The sequence below is a fragment of the Balearica regulorum genome, chromosome 5 (genome assembly GCF_011004875.1).
Source record: "Balearica regulorum gibbericeps isolate bBalReg1 chromosome 5, bBalReg1.pri, whole genome shotgun sequence".
Lineage (NCBI taxonomy): Eukaryota > Metazoa > Chordata > Aves > Gruiformes > Gruidae > Balearica > Balearica regulorum.
In genome coordinates this window covers 19,845,978-19,869,109 of record NC_046188.1, presented here as the reverse complement: position 1 = coordinate 19,869,109, position 23,132 = coordinate 19,845,978, and the positions used below count along the sequence as shown (strand labels likewise).

At 36.8% G+C, this 23,132-nt stretch overlaps 1 protein-coding gene across 5 annotated transcripts in view; it reads left to right on the top strand.

Moving 5' to 3' along the window:
• The window catches only part of TTC8 (tetratricopeptide repeat domain 8), a 49,210-nt gene extending 26,513 nt beyond the window's left edge, over positions 1–22,697 (top strand). For 3 of the 5 annotated variants that reach the window (XM_075753721.1, XM_075753724.1, XM_075753725.1), the window contains 9 exons: positions 871–915; positions 6,844–6,929; positions 9,972–10,059; positions 13,854–13,964; positions 15,995–16,134; positions 17,410–17,584; positions 18,914–19,036; positions 20,790–20,873; positions 22,563–22,697. In XM_075753721.1, the coding sequence (XP_075609836.1) occupies positions 871–915; positions 6,844–6,929; positions 9,972–10,059; positions 13,854–13,964; positions 15,995–16,134; positions 17,410–17,584; positions 18,914–19,036; positions 20,790–20,873; positions 22,563–22,679 (969 nt within the window). In that variant the 3' untranslated portion in view covers positions 22,680–22,697. The remainder of the gene's footprint in view (positions 1–870; positions 916–6,843; positions 6,930–9,971; positions 10,060–13,853; positions 13,965–15,994; positions 16,135–17,409; positions 17,585–18,913; positions 19,037–20,789; positions 20,874–22,562) is intronic. The other 2 variants (XM_075753723.1, XM_075753722.1) reach the window with 2 other exon arrangements.
• The last annotated feature ends 435 nt before the right edge of the window (positions 22,698–23,132 follow it).

Genomic DNA, 23,132 nt, shown 5'->3' with positions numbered 1-23,132 from the left:
ATGGAGGCTTCCAGTCTCCATTTAGTTATCTAGTATCTTTAAACATCATTTTATTCACTTAAAATGCCACCCCCATTACCTGTTAAATACATTTTTATATTCTAGTGCAGAACAGCTACAAGGCAGTATGACTTGCTTAGCTTTATACAGGAGTAAACAAAGATGCAGTTATATTGCTGTGCAGGTTTTGTGGGCTTAGCAGCAGTTACCGCAGCACAGTTGATGCATGTTACTTCTTTAAACGTTGGTATTATGATGGTGTGTTTGAGTTCCATAAGTGCGATATTGTTAGCATTTGTCACTTACAAATAAAAAAGTTTTTCCTTTACAGATCCCAAAATTCTGTAGGATTTAGAAATTTTTGTCCGTAAGGCAAAATTTGCTCAGTTTACATTCTTAATAAACCTATGCTTAATTTAAGTAGATTTTGCACTACATAACTACCTAACTATACATTGCAAAAAGTCTTCGTTAGATCACTTGCTGATTTTACAGTTAAAAAGTCATGAAAATGGTACTGGGTTTTCAAATCTACATTCACTTTCAAATTACAGCTGCCTTTTTTTTCTTCTTCTTTTTTTTTTTTTTAAGTGACTTTAAGGACCAAAGATAAGAGAGAATTCCACTAATCTCTTACAACAAATTAAGAATTAAAATGCTTTCCTGTAATGACAATGTAGTGCATCTATACTTTTTGTCTATTCAAGTCTTAATTAAGTGTAAATGTCAGCAATTGTGATGCGTGAATGTGATTGCTTTCACAAAGAATTAATTTCTGCCTAGCATAATCAAGATTCTGTATTCGTCTAAAATAATATTATCAATTTTAATCTTCAAATATGACAATGTTTTTAAATATTCTTCTGACAGGCATTGTTCGAATATATTTTTCACCATGAAAATGACGTAAAAAATGTAAGTCATATGCTCCATTTTCAGTTTTTATTAAGTGTCATTCAGTTATTTCTGTCAGTATTCTGCTAAACTAAGGATCCAGGTAATACATCAAATCTAAGTACAGAAGTGAAGCATTAAAAGTTGTTTAAGAGAGAAATCCTTTCTTACAGGAGTGGTAATCAGGGATGATAATTTGTAAATACCAGGATATGGATTGCGCTCTCTAATGAGAAGCAAAACATTCTAATGCTTAAAACCAGGTTTGTCATCTAGCAACATAAGATCCCTGTATCTAATGATTCCCTGTTAACAGCATTTACTGGAGCCTGAGCAGTAGCTGAAACTACACATCAGGTAGCTGAGCTGCCTAGAAAGTTCAGAGTTCCTGGAGTTTGAGAGTAAGGAATATGTTAGAAGACTGTCTAATTAACAGAAGGTGAAAGTATCTGACAGAAGAGTTAATGATTGAATTGCACAGCATTTGACCCCTTAAAGTACTAAGATGGTTGTTCATGCATTTAGGTGAATAGGAAGGAAAGGTATTTGTTGAAACTGTGGAAAAATAAAAAAATCAATAGGACTTTGGACACTTTTTCTAGAAATTTAATTTCATAGTGCTGAGGTGTTTTGTGGCCTCAGGAGAAAGATTATATTGTCCATATGATTGTTTATAACATTTATTCTCCAAAAGTTTTCCTAATTATACAGTTTCCCTCTTACCCTTTCCAAATTTTTTCTTCTGTGGTTCCTCTTATGTTGCTGCACTGAATGGCTAAGATCAAGTTTGAGTACATATTTTTTAAACTTTCAGAAATAGATAAAGGTTGCAGAACTTTTTTGGCAGTTCACCCAGGGAAATAATTAATTTATTCAATGAATAAAGTGTCAAAATATTTCATTATTATGTTAGATATGTGCACCCAGTTGAAATGAAATCAGAATTTCTGCTTGAAGTTTGTTTGAAAGAGCTGTTTGTGTCAATAATACATAGCTTACTAAACAGTCGTTGAATTTTCTGCAATACTACTAACTGGTGTCTGTTAGATCTGAAGTTAAACTCTCTAGTTAATAACACACAAAAAATATTTTGTTATTGTTGACATAGATCAGAACCATTTCCAAATGCACTGCTATGTGAAGCTTTTTAATCTAGTATCAAATGATTATAGTTGTACACTGTCAATTTATGGCATAGCATTCTTTAAGAGGATTGAATTGCAATACACGATTAATCCAAAATATGGTTGAAACAGTAAGTGCAAGTGTCAGAAATGTCAGCGAGAAATAGCAATTAACATTTACATATTCTGATTCTGAATATGAACAAAATGCCTGGGTTTTATGCCACTAATAATTAAAATTTGTGGTGTTTGTTACTGAGAACTCAGTTCACTAAGAATAAAAGGGTCACTTGACAAGATGCCACATGTGCCTGTGGCACTTTAAGGACATGCACAATCCCTAGGCTAGGCAGAAAATTTCATATAATGCAAGGAATTTTCCAGACACCTCAGAATAAATTTGTAAGATGTTTTTACACTGTAGTGTATGTATTTTGAAATCCTTGCTGAGAATCCTATAGCACTGTCTTGCAGGGAAAGTTTTGCCTATGTTTTTTTATGTACCCTAGCCATTTGAATAAATATCCTTAAGCAAAGAACTGTCAGCTTAGTCACCACTGTTTATTGTGTAATGAGGGAGATCAACATTTTTGGTTAATGATAGCATCTTGTAGGAAAAAAAAATTGTATCACACTTCACTGTACCAGTTCCTGCAGTTTTGCAAATAAAACACAAAAGTAGTAGTGCTGATATCCTTCCTTTGTGACTGTGCTGATCTGGAACAGTCTGTACTGTTCTCAACTGTATTATTATTTAAGAAGCAAAGGCAGTTTTATTATTTATCTTCTCTTTACTATTCATCCACTATATAAGAAAAAAAAAAAGCCTTGGCAATTTCAGTTGAGCAGTATCATTAATCAGCGTGCACTCAACTGGACAAATAATGCTAGGAACTTGGTTCAAACTAAAAGTAAATACATCTGTAATCTATCAATTATCAGAAATGTGGGGATGCAAGAAGAAGAGAGAAGCACTGAGCTTTTTCAGCACTTGAAAATGTATTCAAAAGTCTTTCATCTAATTTAATGCAAAATTAAACACTTCTCTGAAGAAATGACTATTGCTCTGTCCATTGTTGTTCTTGATTTGTTTCCTTTTGAACACATATACTTAATAACTGACTTTCTGTACCCCTTGAGCTATTTCTAAAAGCCATTTTATGAGCTGTAAGAGAAGGGCGGTTTAAAAGACTTGTCCAGAAATAGTTCAGCTGCTACTTTTTTCAGCAGTAGACTGTGACATCCTATTCTGCCATTATTCACAGGTGGTTAATGATGACAAGACACTTAGTCATGAGGAAGAACAATGAGTGTACAATATATACTTGAGGCCAGAAGTCATGACCTCTGATATTTCCTTAATTCTTCCTAATACTCTGAAGTTTATACTCTCTGATAGAAATCTATTTATAATGGAATTATGTCAGATTCACAAACTACAGAAATCCAGAAGACACTCACCAAAAGAAATTGTGTTAAATTGACTATGGCTCATGTCATTTACTCAGCTATCTTACAGACTATCGTCTGTTGATTTGTCCACAAATAAGACTTTAGTCAATAACTGTTGCTGAGAGAATTACTGCCATTCAACAGCTCATGAAAGAAGCAGCAGACGCTTGCTATCGTTTCCATCTATCTAATTTCTTGGTGCATATAATACTATGTATGAAATTACTAAGTTTCAAACAAATGTACATTTACCAATTTAATTTTGCAATACATTGGTAAATTGCCATAGCACTACAAGGTGTTTTATGCTGAGTTACAGCTGGTAGACAATTTGGAAGTCTTAGTTATAATACAGTATAGCTAAGGAAAGTAATGATAAAAAAATTAATCTCAGAATCGTGCTATATACAGTTACAAATAAAGAATCTGTATTCTTTTTCATTTAAAAACAGCTTTGATTCATTCTTTAAGGAAAACACTTTTTTTTTTTTTTAAACAGAAAACCCACTAAATGTTAGGGGATTTTATTATTTTTATTTGCACAAATATAAGAACTGAGAGTAAAATAAACTTGTTCTGAAAGGCTTCCCATGGCTGAGACTGCTATTGAAGTGGACTCCTGCATACATGAGTACCTATGCTAAGTGTTCTAGAGAGTAACAGTTTCAGCTGACCAGCATTTCCAGATGATGAGTTATATCCTAAAGTTAGTTAAAACTTCTGGGACAGTCACTGTGGGCTTTTTTCTGATATGTGCATTAGAAGCAAAAATCCTTAAAAGGAGATTCCAGTATCTGCCAATCCACAATCCGTGCTGGTTTTCCCTTCTAGTTATTAATACAACTGCACCAACATTCAGCAATGCACAGGAGTGCAGGAGAGGCATAACACTACTGCTATTATAGATTGGTTTTAAATTAACGTGTTGTGCAGATTGAACATTGATTTGTACCTAAACTGCACAATTAAAAGAAAAAAGTTTGCAGCAAACTGAAATTGAAATATGGTAGCAGTATTGACATGGCAAGGTGAAGGCTTTGACATTTAAAAGTGTATTTTAATCAATTTGCTAACATTTCAAAGGCTACATTGTCAAAAGATTTTGTTGTAATACCAGCAGAAAGTCTAACTACTAGCCTGCAAAAAGCTGCCATTGATATGCACAAAGCTTTTTCAGGCAAACACTTTTTAGAAATATTGGTAACATTTGTAGTATTGGATTAAAGTTTTTGTGAGTGCTTGTAAAGTATTAGAAACCGGATTTTCCTATTCCTTTCCTACTTCTTTAATAGAAAAGTATGAAAATAGGGCTTAATTTCAGAAACTAACTTCAAAATAAAGTCATGCTTTGTTCTTTGATGTTAGTAATAAGATCCCAGTAAGAGCGCAGGATCTGCACCGACAGATAAACTGCTGATGTTAGTGTCTGCTGAGCCTGAAGCAGTCTTAGTTCCCACTTTCCAGTAGCAGCCAGAATTGTTAGCCTTGCATAAAATAGTTATCAGAAATCATTAGGGTACCAGAAAGAAAGCTGCATGTATAGCTACAGAAGGGATTGTTTTTTTGAAATTCAGCCTTTCTCCTTGAATACTTGTCATCAGAGCACTTTAAGGAAAGCACTTTAAGGAAAGCTCTTTGAAGCACGTTATTTGCAGTATGATCCTTACTTGTTTTAAGTGGCTGCTCATGCTGCATTAGAAGCAGGTGTGGTATTTGAGAGACACACGCATTGTTTATACATTTGTAAACGCAACAAAAGTAACCCAGGTTTTTAGCATCAACTACTTTCCCAAATTTTCCCGGTACTAGGACAAAATTGCTTATATACCTGCAGATGAAAGAAAGTATTTGTCTGGAAGGGAAACTGATAATTTCTGTCTTGAAGCAAACTTCTTCCCCATTATAGCTGTAGTATGGAGAGGCCCTGTTTTGCAATTTGCAAAGCCATTAAGAATCAAAGGGCAACCCAGATAAGAGCTGCCATCTGAGGTCTTCAGGGATTCCACTCAACTGGAAAAAACAGTGACTTCAGTTTACAGCTTTCCTCAGTTTTCTCTCTCCTGTTGCAGAGGCAAGGGATGACAGCTGTGTCTTTGAGGACAGCATCAGCGCAACTCCTTAGCGTGAACTGCTACAGAAAACAACTTCTTTCTCACAGAGCCAAAAGAGAGCAACTTGTCTAAGTTGTCATAGCTCCGCTTACTTTGCTGTGCTATGTCAACTCTACACCCATTGATTATTTGCAGCCTCATTTTCCTAGCAGGAAGAACGGGAATTAAACCCAGAGGTAGATGTCTCTAAATTAGGCCTTTTCTAGTATTTCGAGTATTCAGATTATTTTTTTCCTGGAAATTACTGGTTCCTCTGCTACTGAGTGGCCGGTGCACAGAATTTTTCCATATTGTTCCTACTAGGTAGCTAGTTTCTGATTTCTGTGGTCTGCAAAATGTTTATGAAAACCAAAAAAAAGATCAGGTCTTTGTTATAAAAATGCTGAGATAAAGCTTTTTAGACTATTTCTGATGATATCCCTAAAATATAAGTAACAAACGTAACATGGCTTTGGTATATTCTGGGAAAAAATGGAATTTAAAAAAAAAGGAACACTAGCAATTGCTGCTTTGGTAGGTTTTGGTACAGAACACACATCTATTTAACAGAAATGTCGAAATTATAGCTAAAACATGAAAACCCCTAGATTCTGTCTGTGGTGGCTGATGGTAGCACATTGATTAGCATACCTACTTTTCCAATATACCAGATAAGACAGATTTTAGACCTCCACCCTCTTCAATAGCCGTTTCTTAGAGTATGTGTCTATTTTTCCTGTCTGTCATAAAATAATTATTTACATCATAGACTTTTTAAAGGAAGAAATATTTCTTACTGCACACATCTCAGAGTTCCCAGAAGTGGAGGCAGCCTGATATTAGCAATGAGATGACAATTTCTACAGTATTTCAAACTGGCTGAACTGATTTCTTTATTTTAGTATATTTTTACTTGTTTTTAACAAGTTTTAGTGAACAAGGATGGGAAACTTGGGAAAAGTGTGTCAGCTTATGCAAATATTCTACATATTCTGAAGCAGTACTTCAGGAGTCTGATCAAATTAATGTTATATTTTCTCTTTGAATTACTAGAAGCTATTTGGATTACATATTCTTATAGGCACAAATTATCCTTTCAGCTTCTTTATGCACTAAGGTATAAAAATTGTAAACATAAAGCAGTGCCCCCACCTCAAATCTACCAGGACTTTTTGTTCAAAATTGTATCTTTGCAAAAACCTTTACATTGTTTGCTTCATGTTCTTTTTCTTTGTGTAAACATTGAAGGTATTAATGTTAAGATGATGGGTTTGTTTTGGAAGGCTCTAGATTTGGCAGCCCTTGCCACTGAGCACGCACAATTCAAGGACTGGTGGTGGAAAGTCCAAATCGGGAAGTGCTACTATAGGTAAGCCCTGCTTCATTTCTTCTGCAATCAGTAAGTACGAGTGCGGGACCTGAACTGCTGGGTGTATTGCACAATGCTGAACGCTGAGAAATAGTTCAGTAAGTAGTTGGAGAGCACTGTGCTTACAATTAAATCTTCTTTAGTATACAAGGAGATGATGGTCAACTGCTTGAGGTAAAGGCATCAACATTGAGGACTTTTAAGTAACTGAGTTAGTTGCATCTTCACATTTGTTAATGTGTAGCAAAGTCATTTGAAAAGTCAGTAAATGCAAAGAACTATTGTTAAAACAGACCACACAAAATGAATCTTACAATATTAGCGTGAGAAGTTACCTGTCAATGAGGGCTTCAGATTGATGAAATAATAAAAAATGAAATATTCACTTTAGGCACATTCTGCCAGAGGTACATTGCCCAAGAAGTACCAGGTCCAAAGATGCCAAGGCCTCAGGGCTGGCACGCTGTACCCAGGCATCTGATAGAAATTACTTAGGAGTAGTACCCCAACACTGTGCAGCGATATGCCTCTCTGAGGAAAGAGTGGCAACAGCGGGGAGGAGAGCTTATTGCAAGCAGTTTAGAGTAGTTGCTGAGGATCTAGCTATGATTTTAACAGCCAGTTCTACCAAACTAGGTGAAACTCCTGATAACAACCCTGCTTCCCATAATTCAAACAAGTACTGGGGCAGCTCCCCCTTTCATTCTTTACACTGTGTTTGTCCCATGAATGTAAAGCATGGATACCTTATTGGTTGTTAAAAAACTGAAGCATCACTTGCAGTCTTTGCAATTCTGTAAGCCATTCTTGCATGAACAGGCTGATAATACAAAGCAGCTAGACCTTTAAAATTTCATGTTGTATCTTGGCTTGAAACTATTGCTTCTTTTTAGATGCCCAAACTAATGATATTTTTCACTATCCTTAACCTTTATTTGACATTCTTTAGAAAAATTAGACTGATTTTTTTTTGAGCTTAGAGGTCATTCGTCACTTTCAGGATTTTTATGAATAGTGTTATAGAGACTAAAGCATCCAAGCAGGCACATGTACTTCCAGTATCCCAAATTATCTTATCTCTCCATTGGCTGTGTTTCTTTGTTTTGGCTGGCTTGTTCTGGCTGTTTTTTGTGTTTCTTCACCAAGTATATGTGCTCTTTGGCTGAAGAAAAGAAAAGACAATTTGCATATGAGAAAGTGTTCCTTTTTGCTGGTGTTGAATTGGTACAATCCTCTTAATTTTGTAGTCAATTTAGCATTTAAAGAAAACTGCAAAATATTCTACAGCAATACTGCAAAACAAATGCTTCTGAGATGAAACAGACTTCCATGAGATTCATGTGCCATATACTGCCCCCTCCCAAGCAATCTGCTTGGATGATCTTAAGCTGTGGTGCCATTCGCCATTGTGTTGGTTTTGCGTGGCAAGGTTTTGGTAGCGGGAGGGCTACAGGGGTGGCTTCTGTGAGAAGCTGCTAGAAGCTTCCCCTGTGTCTGATAGAGCCAATGCCAGCCGGCTCCAAGACGGACCCGCCGCTGGCCAAGGCCAAGCCAATCAGCGCCTCTGTGATAACATATTTAAGAAAGAGAAAAACAGTTAGAGAGGGCTTTTGCAGCCAGAGAGAGGAGTGAGAAGATGTAAGAACATCTGCAGACACCAAGGTCAGTGCAGAAGGAGGGGGAGGAGGTGCTCCAGGCGCCAGAGCAAGATTCCCCTGCAGCCCGTGGTGAAGGCCATGGTGAAGCAGGCTGTCCCCCTGCAGCCCATGGAGGGAGGATGAGGGGGTGTAGCGATTCCACCTGCAGCCCATGGAGGACCCCACGCCGGAGCAGGTGGAGACACCTGAAGGAGGCTGTGACCCCGTTGGGAAGCCCGTGCTGGAGCAAGCTCCTGGCAGGACCTGTGGATCCGTGGAGAGAGGAGCCCACGCCAGAGCAGGTTTGCTGACAGGACTTGTGACCCCGTGGGGGACCCACGCTGGAGCAGTTTGCTCCTGAAGGTCTGCACCCCGTGGAGGAGACTCACGTTGGAGAAGGTCGTGAAGGACTGTCTCCCGTGAGAGGGACCCCATGCTGGAGCAGGGGAACGATGAGAGGAGTCCTCCCCCTGAGGATGAAGAAGCGGCAGAAACACCGTGTGATGAACTGACCGTAACCCCCACTCCCCGTCCCCCTGTGCCGCTGAGGGGGGCGGAGGTTGAAGCCGGGAGTGAAGTTGAGCCCAGGAAGATGGGAGGGGTGGGGGGAGGTGTTTTTAAGATTTGGTTTTATTTCTCATTCCTCTACTCTGTTTTGCTTAGTAATAAATTAGATGAATTCCCTCTCTAAGTTCAGTCTGTTTTGCTCATGATGATAATTAGAGAATGATCTCTCCCTGTCCTTATCTCGACCTGTAAGTTTTTTTTTTATTGTACCTTTTCTCCCCTGTCTAATGAAGGAGGGGAGTGATAGAGCGGCTCTGGTGGGCACCTGGCCCTCAGCCAGGGTCAACCCACCACAGCCATACAGCATGTTTTCAACAGACAGTTAAAGATTTTTAGTATCAGCAATAGAAGTTTCACCACTTCCTATAGGAGGCTAGGAGAAAGTGTTTTATAGATGATTAAGCATTCCTTGAACTTTACAGTGGAGAATATCTACATAATTTTTGCCATGAGTAAGGAAATTCTGATCCAAAACCACGTGGGTAGAGGTTCAGGCATGACTTTAATTGCTCATTTTCTCCTGTCCATTCTGTGCAAAGAGCAGGAAGGAGTCCGATGAAAATGAGTACGTCATGATTCAGTTAGCACCAGAAGGCTCCATTTACAAAACAGGGCCAAATTTTATTAATTTGCTGTTTTCATAGTTTTGAATGGGTGTCTTTGTAACCTTATATATTTAACAGCATGGGTTTTGTTAACATGCACACAAATACATCACCTTAAGGTATGCTTTTGGGCAGTCCATGTTCGGTTTAGTATGCACTGCTTCATTATTTAATAAGCTTTGAAAAAAAAACCCCTAACAAATAAATACCTTCTCTATCTGTTGTCTCTTTAGGTTAGGATTATATCGTGAAGCCGAAAAACAATTTAAGTCAGCTCTCAAGCAACAGGACATGGTTGATACAATCTTGTATTTGGCAAAAGTAAGTCATAGATTTGCTTAAGAATGAAGTGAAATTCCAGACTATCCCTGAGAAGTCCATACACCAGAATAGCTGAGTGTTGAGCTTTGATACACCATTAAGTTTAATAGTGTGTGATCTCCATATAGACCTGAGGCAATACATGCTAACAGTTGAAATTGAAGTTTATAGTTTGCAAAAAGATTTTGGAGCTTCCAGATTTAAAAAAAAACCCTAACCCCCCTCCCAGAAAAAAACCCAACAAAAAACCCCAAAAAACCCCAAAATCCCTCTCCTACATTACTGTATTCTTTGCTGTAAACTCCAGTGAGGATTATATCACTAAAGAATTACTGGAGTTCCAGTGTGAAGACAAATGTAGCTATATATGGTCTCCTAGGAAACTAATGCAATAAATCAGTAAGTGAAGAGTGAAGCTCAAAATCCTAGTTTCACAAGAAAAATCAAAACAAAGTGAGCTTAAAGGAAGCAATCAGAGACCTTGAAACAGAGAATGTTCTGTCAAAATAAAGGCATTAAAAGCTTTAAAAAACCAAGTGGCACAGCTAAGCCTCAGAATTACTTGTTTACCAGGGTACACATTAGCTTCTAAACATTTTCGAAGACATTCAAGAAAAGGTGGCCTGTGAGAAACTAAAACTGCATTTTTCTTCCTCTTGTCCTAGAAAGAGATGAAATCATTTGCTCTTTATCAGCTCCCTTTAAGCCAGTTGTCACAGGCCTATCCAAAAGTCATCACTACTAGTGGAAAATTCAGATATTCATATTATGATACTTGCTTTACCTTTAAATTTCTTGAGCAATTTACATTTTGTATTTAAATGATCATCATTGCTATCTGAAGACTTGCCTTCAATACAGCAATGGGAGTTAGTTTACTCAATTGAGCTTAGTAATTTTCGATTTTTATCACTACCAGGAGTCATTCTGCAAAACACATGAGCTACACAGAGTGATTAAATTGGCAGAGTAATTTGATTAACAAACAGTGATTTGTTATGGGAGATATGCTTCTCCCTACATCTTTACTAGCTCAAATAGGAGCTGCATTTGAACTTCCACCTCCCACTCCATAGACCAGTTCGCTCAAGTATGAAGCATCGCACAACATGATTTAGTGACTGTGGGTGGACAGGCAATAGAGTAGGGCACTGAGATGTAGCTCAATCTGACAGTACTGGAAAGATAAGACTTGACTTAAACAGCCATTAAAAAGGTAATAGGATTGCATCAAGTTCTGTGCAAACAGACCGATACTATGGTACCAATTAGTTTTCTGTTTATATTCATTATTAAAACAGCTATCTGGGTTTTTAAAAATGTTTTCCTGAAAGCTAACTCTCCCTTGAAATGTAATTTATGAAAAGATAAAAGACCAAAAGAAAACTAAAAAAATAAAGTGTCTTTAAAGAAGTCGAGGCTGCTGAGAAGTTACAAGTATTTCATGACCCAGAAGAGCTGGAAATGGGATATTTTTACCAGAGGTAAGAGAGATACTGAAAAGAAAATGGAACCATTTTGCGTTTAGCATCTAAAACTTAATGACTGTAGCTGTAGTACTCCTAAAGAGGAGATTTCCCCAAAGCAGCTGCGACTAGGTGGAAGTTGTCCTGCCTGTCTTTTAATTTCTTTTGCCACTCATCTGGACAGCAGCTCTACACTCTGCAGAGATGTTGGACAATGTGATATGGGCATTACATAGTAGAGCACTGTGGCTGTGTTATCTTAGCATAATATTTGCACAGAGGATCTGTAGCAAGTGCATCTTTGGAGTGAACCTCCAGATGAAGCAATAGAGCAGACTTGAGTCATAATGCTCAGAAAACACACTTCATAAACAAACAGAAAAAGATAAAAAAAGAGCAGATCTAATGGAATTTCCTGTCCTCCATTTTTTTACTTTTTTTGCCCGAAGACTACGAAGATAGCTGTGCTCCATAGCTAGATGAGGTCAAAAAACAAGTAAACAAACAAAAAAACCAGCTAATTAAAATTTTGTCTCATTTCAAACAAAATATGGAATTATTTGTAGGTAGGGCAATGTGCACTGGCTTACTGCACATATTTTGGATAAATTGTACAAGTCACTTACATAGGTGATACTTAGGAGTAAAACACCCAGCCAAGGTTCTTCTTAATTAAGCAGTCATACCCAGCTATCGTGTATTCTCTTTCATCTGTGTGCTTTCCACTCAAACTCTTCACAGAGTAATTTAGGTGTAGGAAACTGTTGCTAGAAGAAAGTAAGGAGCATGACAGTCACAACGGAGACAATTATTTGCAGTTTAAAATTTAATGCAGACAGAAAATACATCAGAAACTGCTGCATGGTTTAGAAATGAAAAGCTATAGCAAAAGACTTGAAGTCTGGTTTAGATACAGCAACATGCCCAGATAAAGTGCATTAGGAATAAATTGTTGATTGAAAATATATTCATTGATGGTGTCATTAGTGCAGTCCTGGTCTACCAAGAACCACACCCCCCAAAAACCCAAACCCCTTACTCTTTTATTACTTTTCAGAAGAAGGAATACATTTTCTAGCTTAATACAGGAAACACAAGTGACATTGGCAAAATGACTGGAAAACATTGCCTCTCTTCTTTTTCTTTTTGCCAGTGACCAACTTGAAATGGCAGTCCCTTTACTAGGAAGGCACTCGCAGTTGACAGCTCTCTGACAATTAAGAATGTCTTTTGAGTGGTCATAGGAAAGAATTCTTTGCAAATGTCTACAGCAGTATATATCTAAAGGGATGCAAATAAAGAACTTGGGACTTTAACTAGCATTTTGATTGTTGGCACTGAAAAGTCCATGAAGCTCAAGGCAGAAGCAGAAAATGTGTTTGGAGGTTTCTCAGGTGTCCAGTTAATGTTGATATTTTTCTTACATTGCATCACAAAATGTTTGTGTCAGGATACCAGTCACAGATTCTTTCCCTTTTTCAGTCATACCAAGTATTAGCACTGTTTAATGTAATATTTCTCCAACAGGAGCACTCAAAACACTTTTCCACTCAGTGGGAGACAGATTAATCACTCTAGCCATCTAGTTTCCCAAAGTAGGTGTGTGGGGTATTTTTCCTTTGCTGTAGCTGTATTTACCATACCTCACAACAGGAGGGCTTTACAGTTTTACGCTCAGAGGTGGTCTCTGTCCACACATTGATGTCCTCTATCCAATTCTCACACAACGTTATCCACATCACACATTGTTATAATCAACACAGAAGCCAAAATCACGTAGACGGAACTGCCCTCTTTCTGTGCTGGAATTTTACTGTTTGTGACAGGGAAGGTTGGCAGAGCAGTAAGGAAATTCAAAAGTGTCACTGCTCTGTGCAGTGCAGTCTTATTTGACTAAGTAAAATATTCTGATAATCCAGCACTATCAACCTGAAGATCCAGTTCTTCCAAGCCTAAACATAAGTTTTAAAAAATATATTAAACAGGAAAATATTCAAGGTGATACCTTCACCTCAGTGTCAAAGTATGTTATTTTGATATGGTAATAAATAACAAGATACTTATTTAGTTTATTAGTAATGTCCAGATTAATTAATAATTTCTAGATGATATGCATGCAAATTTAATTATCTTAATTAGCCTATTTTATCTTCATTACAGAGATTTATTCAGTATTCACTCCATTATTTTCCCAATATTCACCATCTCTACTAATGGTTTACTGCATAAAGAGAGGTGTCATCTCTTTTATTTATCTCCCTTGTTAAACAGCAGTACAAGTATAAAAGTCAGACGTTTGACATTTATATACACCTTTTATTTGCTTAGGTGTATTTGCGCTTGGATCAGCCTGTAACAGCTTTGAACCTTTTCAAGCAAGGGTTAGATCGATTTCCTGGAGAAGTGACTCTTATTTGTGGAATTGCCAGGATCTACGAGGTATGCACCCACTATGCAATCCTTATTGTGGCCAAGGTTAGCTGCCGGAGCAAGAAAAAAGAGCCAACAGTTGAATATAACTGTAAGGTCATAAAAAATTAACTACGCTGATTTTCATTATCACGAATGCAAAACAGGTAACATTACACAAAGATACCAAAGTAATGTCAGGGGAGCCTTGCAGACTTATTTGTTTAAATGGTTAATTACACTACTGAGATCCTATTTGCCCTTGACACACAGAAGCAAGTCCATGTTAAGTGGTCCAGATGTTGTCTATGTAGCTAGGTCTAGTTTATATATGTTTCATCGCACTAAAACTGCTCAAGTTAGTTACCAAGAGTCTGCTAGCAGGATTCAACAGCAAAATAGTCTACTCGTCAACATTGTCTTCATTAGCACTATGTGTTACCGTTAGTTTCTTAAGCCAGTGAGGACAGTCGGAATGTGAATGTTTCTTAGTTTAGGAAGTAGATGTTATTTTAAGTAGGATTAGATTAAAAGTAGTTTCATTTTATCTTGGTAACCATGTATTTTTTATTTTTAAAAGTGTTCATTTTCATGTCAAACAGTGGACTTAATATTGTTTTACACTGAAAGTTGGTAATGATGCTATTCCAGAGCAAATGTTTTAAACAAAGTCATGGATTTTTTTGTGTGTCTGTATTCATACTTGGCATTCTTTCCTGTTCTCATCATTCTCATCTAACCCCTAAGCATTAATCCATTTTCATATTAAATCCTTTTTGTCCTTCAGCAAGGAAGAAAACAGCTGCATAATTTTTGGAGGCTTTTCTTTCTGAATTGTTAAACAGTTTTTAATATGGATATTATTTTGCAGAACTATACATAACACTGCATAACCCTTTAAGGAATTACTGAAGAGCAGTATATAGTTGACAGGATCTAGTTTTGCACTGACACCTGAGTGCAGGATTATACCTTCATTAGCAAAGATTTGTACTGCAGCACAGGGCTGTTCTCATTACATAGACTCACAAGTGGAATATATTCATCAGGCATCTTAATCAGAGCTTTTCTCCTCTGTCACTAGCTTTTGACAGTAAGAAGAGTTGTAGACCTTTTTGGTTTTTAAAAAAACATTTTTAAAGGGAGTGCTTTAGCACTATTTCCTTTAATCACAGGAAATACATCCTTTCATAGCTAAATACACTGCTGAGGTTAAACAAAAGCTTATTTTTTAGTCACATTGAGAGTACAGTGTATGTACAGCACACAGGTAGAAATTATTCCTCTCTAATCACAGAAGTGTATTTTGATCTTTTAATTTATTTTCTTCTGATATGGGGTAGAGTCCTCTGGTGACTTGCACTCTGCAGAAACAGTGTGACATTGTTTACAGCAATGAGTTCACCCTAATTCATCTTCCAATTAGCATACATCCAAGAATATTTTTTTATACAATATAGTTCTCTTAACTGGCATACTGTAGCTAGTACAAGTTTTGGTAATAAATCCATGATTCCTGTTTTCAAAGGCACATAATAATTCTTCATATGTAATTATATTCTCATTTGTGTTCAGAGCAATTAATGAGTTGGCTTACAAAGCATTGAAAATAATTGAGACATTGACTGGGGACATACATCTACTGTATGTTACCGTATTGGGAAACCGACTGCACAGTACTGTGTATCACGAGGCATTGTGCAAAAAGTAGCTAATGCCTATTGCACGTGCTAAGCTTCTGACCAATCTCTTTTTCTGAAAAATAAAATTAAAAAAAATCTCTTTTTGTAGCTATGGCATAGAGTTAATGATAGGTACAGCTAGCACTAATAAATTAATGTGCATTCTTCTCATGGATGTGTGTGTCGCTTGTGAAGATGCCAATCAGTGATGTTGCTTTGTACAATCAGAGAACTCTAAGAGCATACATAATTAATCTCAGTTAAGTACTGTACAGGGCATAGATAAAGCATTCAGTCGATTGACATTTTAATAAGTTTTATGATAAAAATCGGTAATAAAAAGGAGAATTAACGTGATTTTTTTCCCCAATTATATAGGAAATGAACAATATCTCCTCAGCTGCAGAGTACTATAAAGACGTCTTAAAACAAGACAATACTCACGTGGAAGCCATTGCATGCATTGGCAGTAACCACTTTTATTCAGACCAGCCTGAGATAGCTTTGCGGTTTTATAGGTATCTGCGCTTGTGGGGAGGGAGCGGGAACTGAACGGATGGGAGGGTAATATAAAGGGTTGATTTCTGTAATGCTGATAGCAAAAAAAGAACATTAGGAGATTGGCATGGGAGGATGATTGAGCATTTGGACAAATATCACCATAAAATCAGCATACCAATTTACTTATCTTCTTGGCCACTGAAAATTACATCTTTCTCTTAAAAAGTTGTCATCATTACATGCGGAATATTTAGAAGTATCAACAAAGATTATCAAAACAGTTATTATCTGATTAATTAACAAGAAATGATCTTTCACACCATGAGGCAGTTTGAGAACACTGGACCTTACTCTCAACTTCAGTTGCATTCAGAAGGCACATGGACATCCTATTTAGCCATTTGAAAGAGTAGTCTTTGAAAAACTCCACCTGAAGTCACAAGCAGTTGTGACCACAAAATCCCTTACTTGAACATGGGCTGGGGTTCCCCCATGTTTTACTGAGAGCAATAAAAATATAGTGTTAAACAATGCTGCTTTCATCTTTGCTGCTTTATTGCAATGTAGTCAGAGTGCAAAGGAGCCTGACTCCTGTTCTTAAGTCTAAGGGCAGATTAAGTCAATATAAACCCTACTGTCTCATTTCTGTTGGACCGGAGCTCTTTTATGCTTTAGGTTCAGAAACTCACAGTCATGCTGCAGACAGCAGCCCTCTTTTTCCCTGGCCCTCTTAGCATATCTGTTTTTCCTGTAAGTATTAATAAAGAGATTTTTTATAAACCATCTCCATTCTAAAGGCACATTAAAGAACATCAGTGTAAATCAAATTCTGAGTTATGCTTCAAATGTAAGATTAATGTAGATTTACATACTAGATGCACTAGCACTGATCAAAGCAGTGCTAAAGGACAGGAATCAAGAAAAAAATTGAAGTCTGAAGAGTTATAAAAAGTAACTACAACAAATTACAGCTTGATTGAGGTTGAGGGATTGGAAAGAAGAAATGGAGAAAGTCTGCTGCAGCTCTGTCTTACAGTAAAGTCAGATCATATGGTACTGTCAAAAAGACAGAAGTTATCTAACTTACATGAAGACTTTTGCACAGCTTTGATTCTATTAATCAAAAATGCCCTGCACTGCCCTTCATGAAACCTTTAGCAAGTGTAATCCTACAACACTTGGTGTTACACCCTCTTAGAATAGGGAAAAAGGAGGAGAGAACTTTATCATTTAGACTAGAACTCTGATTTTAAATTAATCTAAAAAAATATTATTTTTTTTTTCCAATCTAGACGGCTCCTGCAAATGGGTGTTTATAACTGCCAACTTTTTAACAATCTGGGCCTCTGTTGCTTCTATGCCCAGCAATATGATATGACACTATCTTCTTTTGAACGTGCACTGTTTTTGGCTGAAAATGAGGAGGAGACAGCAGATGTGTGGTACAACTTGGGACACGTGGCTGTGGTATGAAAAATATTAACAACCTTTCTGAGTAAATATAATTTTACAAAAACTAGAAAAAGAATAACTAGGAAGGAGTCATTGCCCTGCTTTGAAATCTGAAACCCAGTAGTGCACAGCATAAAGTGCAGTACAGATTAAAGGTTTATTTGCACTTCAGTAAAGAGGTAGAGGCAAAAGAAAAAAGTTCTTTACATCTTCACAGAACATTGCTTACTCCTGCTAAAAGATGCTCCCTCCCCATCATCTTTAACCTTCCCTTCTTTCTAAAAGAATTGCAACACGTACCAGCCCTTGAAGGCCTTTGCTGCAATACAAGCTAATCCGACAAAAAACCTGAATTCGAGATACTGTTCTCTGACCTGTTATTTGTGTTACATGAAGCATTAGACTGATTCTCTTGTCATAAAAATAAGTATTCAGCAGCATGTAGCAGACACTAAAGCACTATGTATGTCATAGTTGAGAAGGCATATTCCTCCATCTTACAGGCAGCTGTAGAAACATTGTGTAATTGTGTGATAAAGTTTGTTAAATTTCTACACTAATTTGCATTCATTGCCCATTTTTGCAGATGTTCTTCCAGAAGTTGTGTTAGATTTCTGTTTGGCTGGGTGCCCAGAATAAGGTTACGGAATAAAGTTTTTGAGAGCTTTCTAATATAAGATGTCTTCAAATGCTCCTGATGATTTAACTTAAGTCAGAGAGAAACTCAGCTGTTCATCTTGATTTTACTGCAATTGGGATAAACACATTAATTTATACTGCCTAAAATACTGAAATTTGAACTGATGTGCCTGTATTTTTCAGCATTTTTCACTTTCAATGTTTAACCTGATGCTGTATCAGTGTTGGTCATAACACTAGAGCATTAAAGAGTAGTCAGCTGCTCCATACAAAGAAATTCATCTCCCTTCATTTTCATCTTCTAAAAACTAGGCTTATGTGTGATTTCTTTAAATCCGTGTAGAGACAGAGAGGCAAGATGACTTCCACTCTGGAGACATCTCTGTTTTTCTTACCCTACTATAGACGGTAGCAGATAGCATAGTCTTTAGATAACACTTTAGTCATCTAAAAGTTAAATTAGATGAAGTGAATATCACTTGGAGCATGGAAGTTTGTGTTGGAGAGAAACGATTCTGTCTGGAGGAAGAATATGAAGCAAATGAGAGAGTCTGGAAAGAAAGCACATATGGTAGTGATCAGCGTGTTTTTATTGTAATTTGTGTCCCATGGTAGTACATATGGGTGAAAAGACACTCCAGACAACAAAGCAGATGTATGTGGTTTCCAGTATTTTCACAAATTAAGATACAATCTTACTTTCAGGGGATAGGAGACCTGAATCTGGCTTACCAGTGTTTCAAGCTAACGTTAGTCAACAATAACAACTATGCGGAAGCTTACAACAACTTGGCTGTGCTGGAAATGCGAAAAGGTCACATTGAACAGGTTGGTGTTGAATCTCAGCCTAAGCAGAATGCTTCCTTTGGCCCTTTTGTACTTAAGAAATGTGCCATTTCCCTGAGGTGGAGGCATCATATGAACATCTGGCTTATTATTACAGGCAGAAAACATGGGTAACTTTTCTGCATGTTTCAGTGTAACCTCCACATTGTCATGCCATCTCCCATTAGACTGCTCATTCTTAGGCATATCCAAATGGTTCATTGAAGACAAACAAGGTTCACAGTGGCTTCGCAGTTCTTGATATGTTTTTTCTAAACTGATACCCAAAACAAAACCCATAACTCTGTGATTGTCACTTAAATTACAACATTGACTATATGTTCTGTTTATAAATGTAGATAATATACTTTTGTTGAGTGGCAGAAAACAGCAATCAGGTCAGCTCTTAAAAGATTTTTTTTCAGCAAAGAGATTGCTGTAGAGTTTTGTCCCAAATCAGCAGGTTCTGGATAAATACTTTTGCATCAGTAAGCTTGGTGGTTCGTCTTACCTAATGTGAGTATATCGAGTTGTATTGCGCTTAGATGTATAATTGACATGCGCAGTGGATTAAATGTGTTCATTTTTTATGGGAGCAAACCTATTTTGATAGAGTCATATATACATCAGAGAACTACAGTACAATATAAAGACTTGTAAATACCTTTTTTTAAGAGCAAATTCTCAAAGTTAACTTTATTCAGATAAACCAGCAATTGCCATGGAAACACTGAAATGAACCCAGCACTGGATGTTTCCAGTGACAAATAAACTTTGGGTTTAGTTTCAGTTTCATAATCAGTAAATTTACAGACATTTAATTCCCAGGTGGAACTTACGTCCAGTTGTGGAGGTTGTAATTGCTAATAATTAGCACTGCAGAGACTTTCCATTATAATCATTTCCTGTCTATTTTAGTTTTTAGCTTAAAATTTTCTATTTTCTTCATGTGTCACATATATAATTAAAAACCAGGATCATTGTGGCAGTAAAATTATACAGTGAAGAATGAAAAATGTGAAGATATTTTGCTTATCTTGGATTTTATTTTATTTTACAATGTTCTTTCATAAGTACTGTTGCATGTACTCAGAGTTGTCAGATTTAGGGAGTTTTAATAAGTTCTTAACTCTGCCCTCCCAAACAGTTTACAGATACTTTTGTTTTTAAAAGATCAGGTTTTTTCCCCAAAAGTTCTCCATTTTTTACTAAAAGCATTCACAAGTTGAACTTAATTTTGTATTGGATTTACAGCATGAAAAGGCACACTGTGATACTTAATTTTTCATTAGTTTTTAATGTTACTATTTTGCTAGTCAGAAAAAAAGATAATTTTATTAAATTTTTTTAGTGTGAAAACTGTCATTTTTATGGTAAAATTTAGGTTTTCAGGGATGCTTAAGACAGTGCTGTCACAGACAACAGGTAAATACGGTGGAGTGGGACTTTAAATACTTTTTTTTTAAATTAATATATTTTGTTCAGTGTTTAGAACTGAATTGCTTAATTGAATAAGTCCCAACATGTTTTTTCTAACTCAACCAAGAATCTTATTCATTTCAATGCTATTAAACTGTATTATGCCTCAATGTACTATTGGTGTAACTCATACATAGTTAAGGATGGCTTCCTTAGTAAAGGCTTAGTAAAGAAAACACAGGATGATTTCTTTTAGGAATGATAAAAATTGCATTAGATTCTTGTTACCCTCCCTCCCTCACAGATTTCACTATCTATTTTTTCTTTCTCTACATAGGCAAGAGCTTTGCTGCAGACAGCTTCATCTTTAGCACCTCATATGTATGAGCCCCATTTCAATTTTGCAGTACTCTCAGAGAAGGTAATACAATTGTAATCTAAAAATTGAGCCTCGGTAAGGCAGCTGGGTTTTTATTGTTATCGCTGAGAATTCCAAATAAGTAAGACAAAAGAGTACAGAGGGCATAAACTCAAGGAAAACAAGTTACATTTTCATTTTAATACCCAGAAGCTTTGTGTGTAAAAGTAATCATTCAATTGTTTGTCTTTGAGAATGTGAGGCCAACTAGCTGTAAAATAACTGTAATTTTCCAAATGCCCAAAAGATGAACAATCCATTAACAATCCCAACAATCCATTAACAATTTCATCTACAGTCTGTACGGTCATTGGCTTTTTCAGGATGGGAAGTGAAATAGTAGGATTTATCCTACTTATAGAAAGAATATCAGTTACTCATCCCATGGTCTTGCTGATCTCAAAAGGAAAGTCTGTTCTTCAGCTTTACAACCTTTGAATTTTGTGTCTTAATAATTTCTTTCATACAGAGTGTCTCAGACACTGAATTAACAGTGTGTCCAACATTCCTGTTAATAAGGAGAAACTTGTACAAGTCCTTACATTTTTCACAAGAAAAAACTGCTCCTTTGCTTGTGCCTACACCTTCAAGATTCTGTTATGAGTCTGCGTTGTGTGGGCAGCCCAACTCCTACAGATACTAAAGTACATGCGTCAAGGAGAGAACAACCCATTAATTTGTAAGCATATCCTCTCCATTGTGAAACATAAGAAGGTTTTGAATAATTGCGTTCTGTACTTACCGATTAAGGAGTAAATCCTAGTCTGCAAATGTCTTGTTACATAGCTTTTGCACAAAGAACCTGCATAGGTTGTGGGAGAAGACAGATGGCCAGATCAGCTAGCTGTTGATGCAGCATGGTAATGCAATCCTTAATTCGGTGTAAGGCCATGGTTTACAAAACATAACTTCTCTGGCCAGGACCCTGGTTTCTTCCTCTTCAGAGAATTCTTGCTGCACTGAAGCTCTGTGTTGACTGATGCACAGGCAACAGAGGCCTTCTACTGACGTTTTCCATAGCTTCTTCCTTTCCACCCAGGAGCTATCGCTTTTACTAGATGTGTTCCCAAACATTTGGGTTCTTTTTTGCTGAACCCACTTTCTGAGATGCTTCCCTTACATACACTTCCTCCTTCCAAAAAATGATGGCTATTTAGGAAAAAATAAAGTTCCCTAAGTTGGGAACAATGTGGAAACATACTTGTAAAAGCAGCAGAGGAGCAACATCAGCTCTCCAACACTGTTGTGCCTCTCTGTGAGGAAGCAAGAAGTCACGTGGAGTTGTGGCTTTTACAGAGGCCTGATTGGTTGTGTTTTGCCTGTATATACAACAGCACTTCTATGGAGTTTAAAAACAAATCTTCCATTTTTTATTCCTCCTCACTCCAAGCACTGGATATGATGTACCTTGTTGTCCGTTCTCCAAGAAGTCAGGTGGAATGGGATATAAAGTTACTCTCTTGAAGCATTCTTTCCATTAAAATCACATTTGTCTTTTTCTTCTCATCCCTTGGTGTAAGGGGGACATAACCCTGAGTTCAAAAGCCTCCATACTGACTCTGTTTTATTTGTTCAGTCTTAGGACTATCTATGTTTAAACATTTCTGAGCATCAGAAAGGTACTACACAGAATACATGGTGCAAATACTGCAGTGCTTGGATTTACAAAATTAGTTTCTGTGTTTCTCACAGGTTGGAGATCTTCAGAGGAGTTACACAGCTGCTCAGAAGTCAGAAGAAGCATTTCCAGGCCATGTTGATACACAACAGCTCATCAAACAGTTAAAACAGCACTTTGCTATGCTCTAATGAGCATATTTTTTATTATGTAAAAACAATTAGCCAGACCAAATGGGCCATACATCTTTTTGAAAATACTAGCTCAGAGTAGATAAACTATACCTAGTGCATTCCTGTGGCAAAGCCTGTCTTACTTTGAGTAGCAGGAAAGTTTTAGTTTCTGTCATCTTAAAACATATCACTTATTAAAATGCAGCTGGAACACATGTTGCAACTACATACACAAGAGATTACAGGGGTGGAAGAATACTGCCAGTATGACAACTTTGAAGTAGTTGTCTGGTATATGAGCAAATCTCCATTTCATAGTAATGACCATTTTAAAAGAGTTTTTTTCTGACTTTTCTACAGAAAAAAGTGTTTTTAAATGTTCCTGTGTGACAATCTGTCAAGTAACACAGACTAAGAGTACTTCCTAACTGGTCTTACTGAATGTCAAGTTTTAAAACTAAAATACCTAAA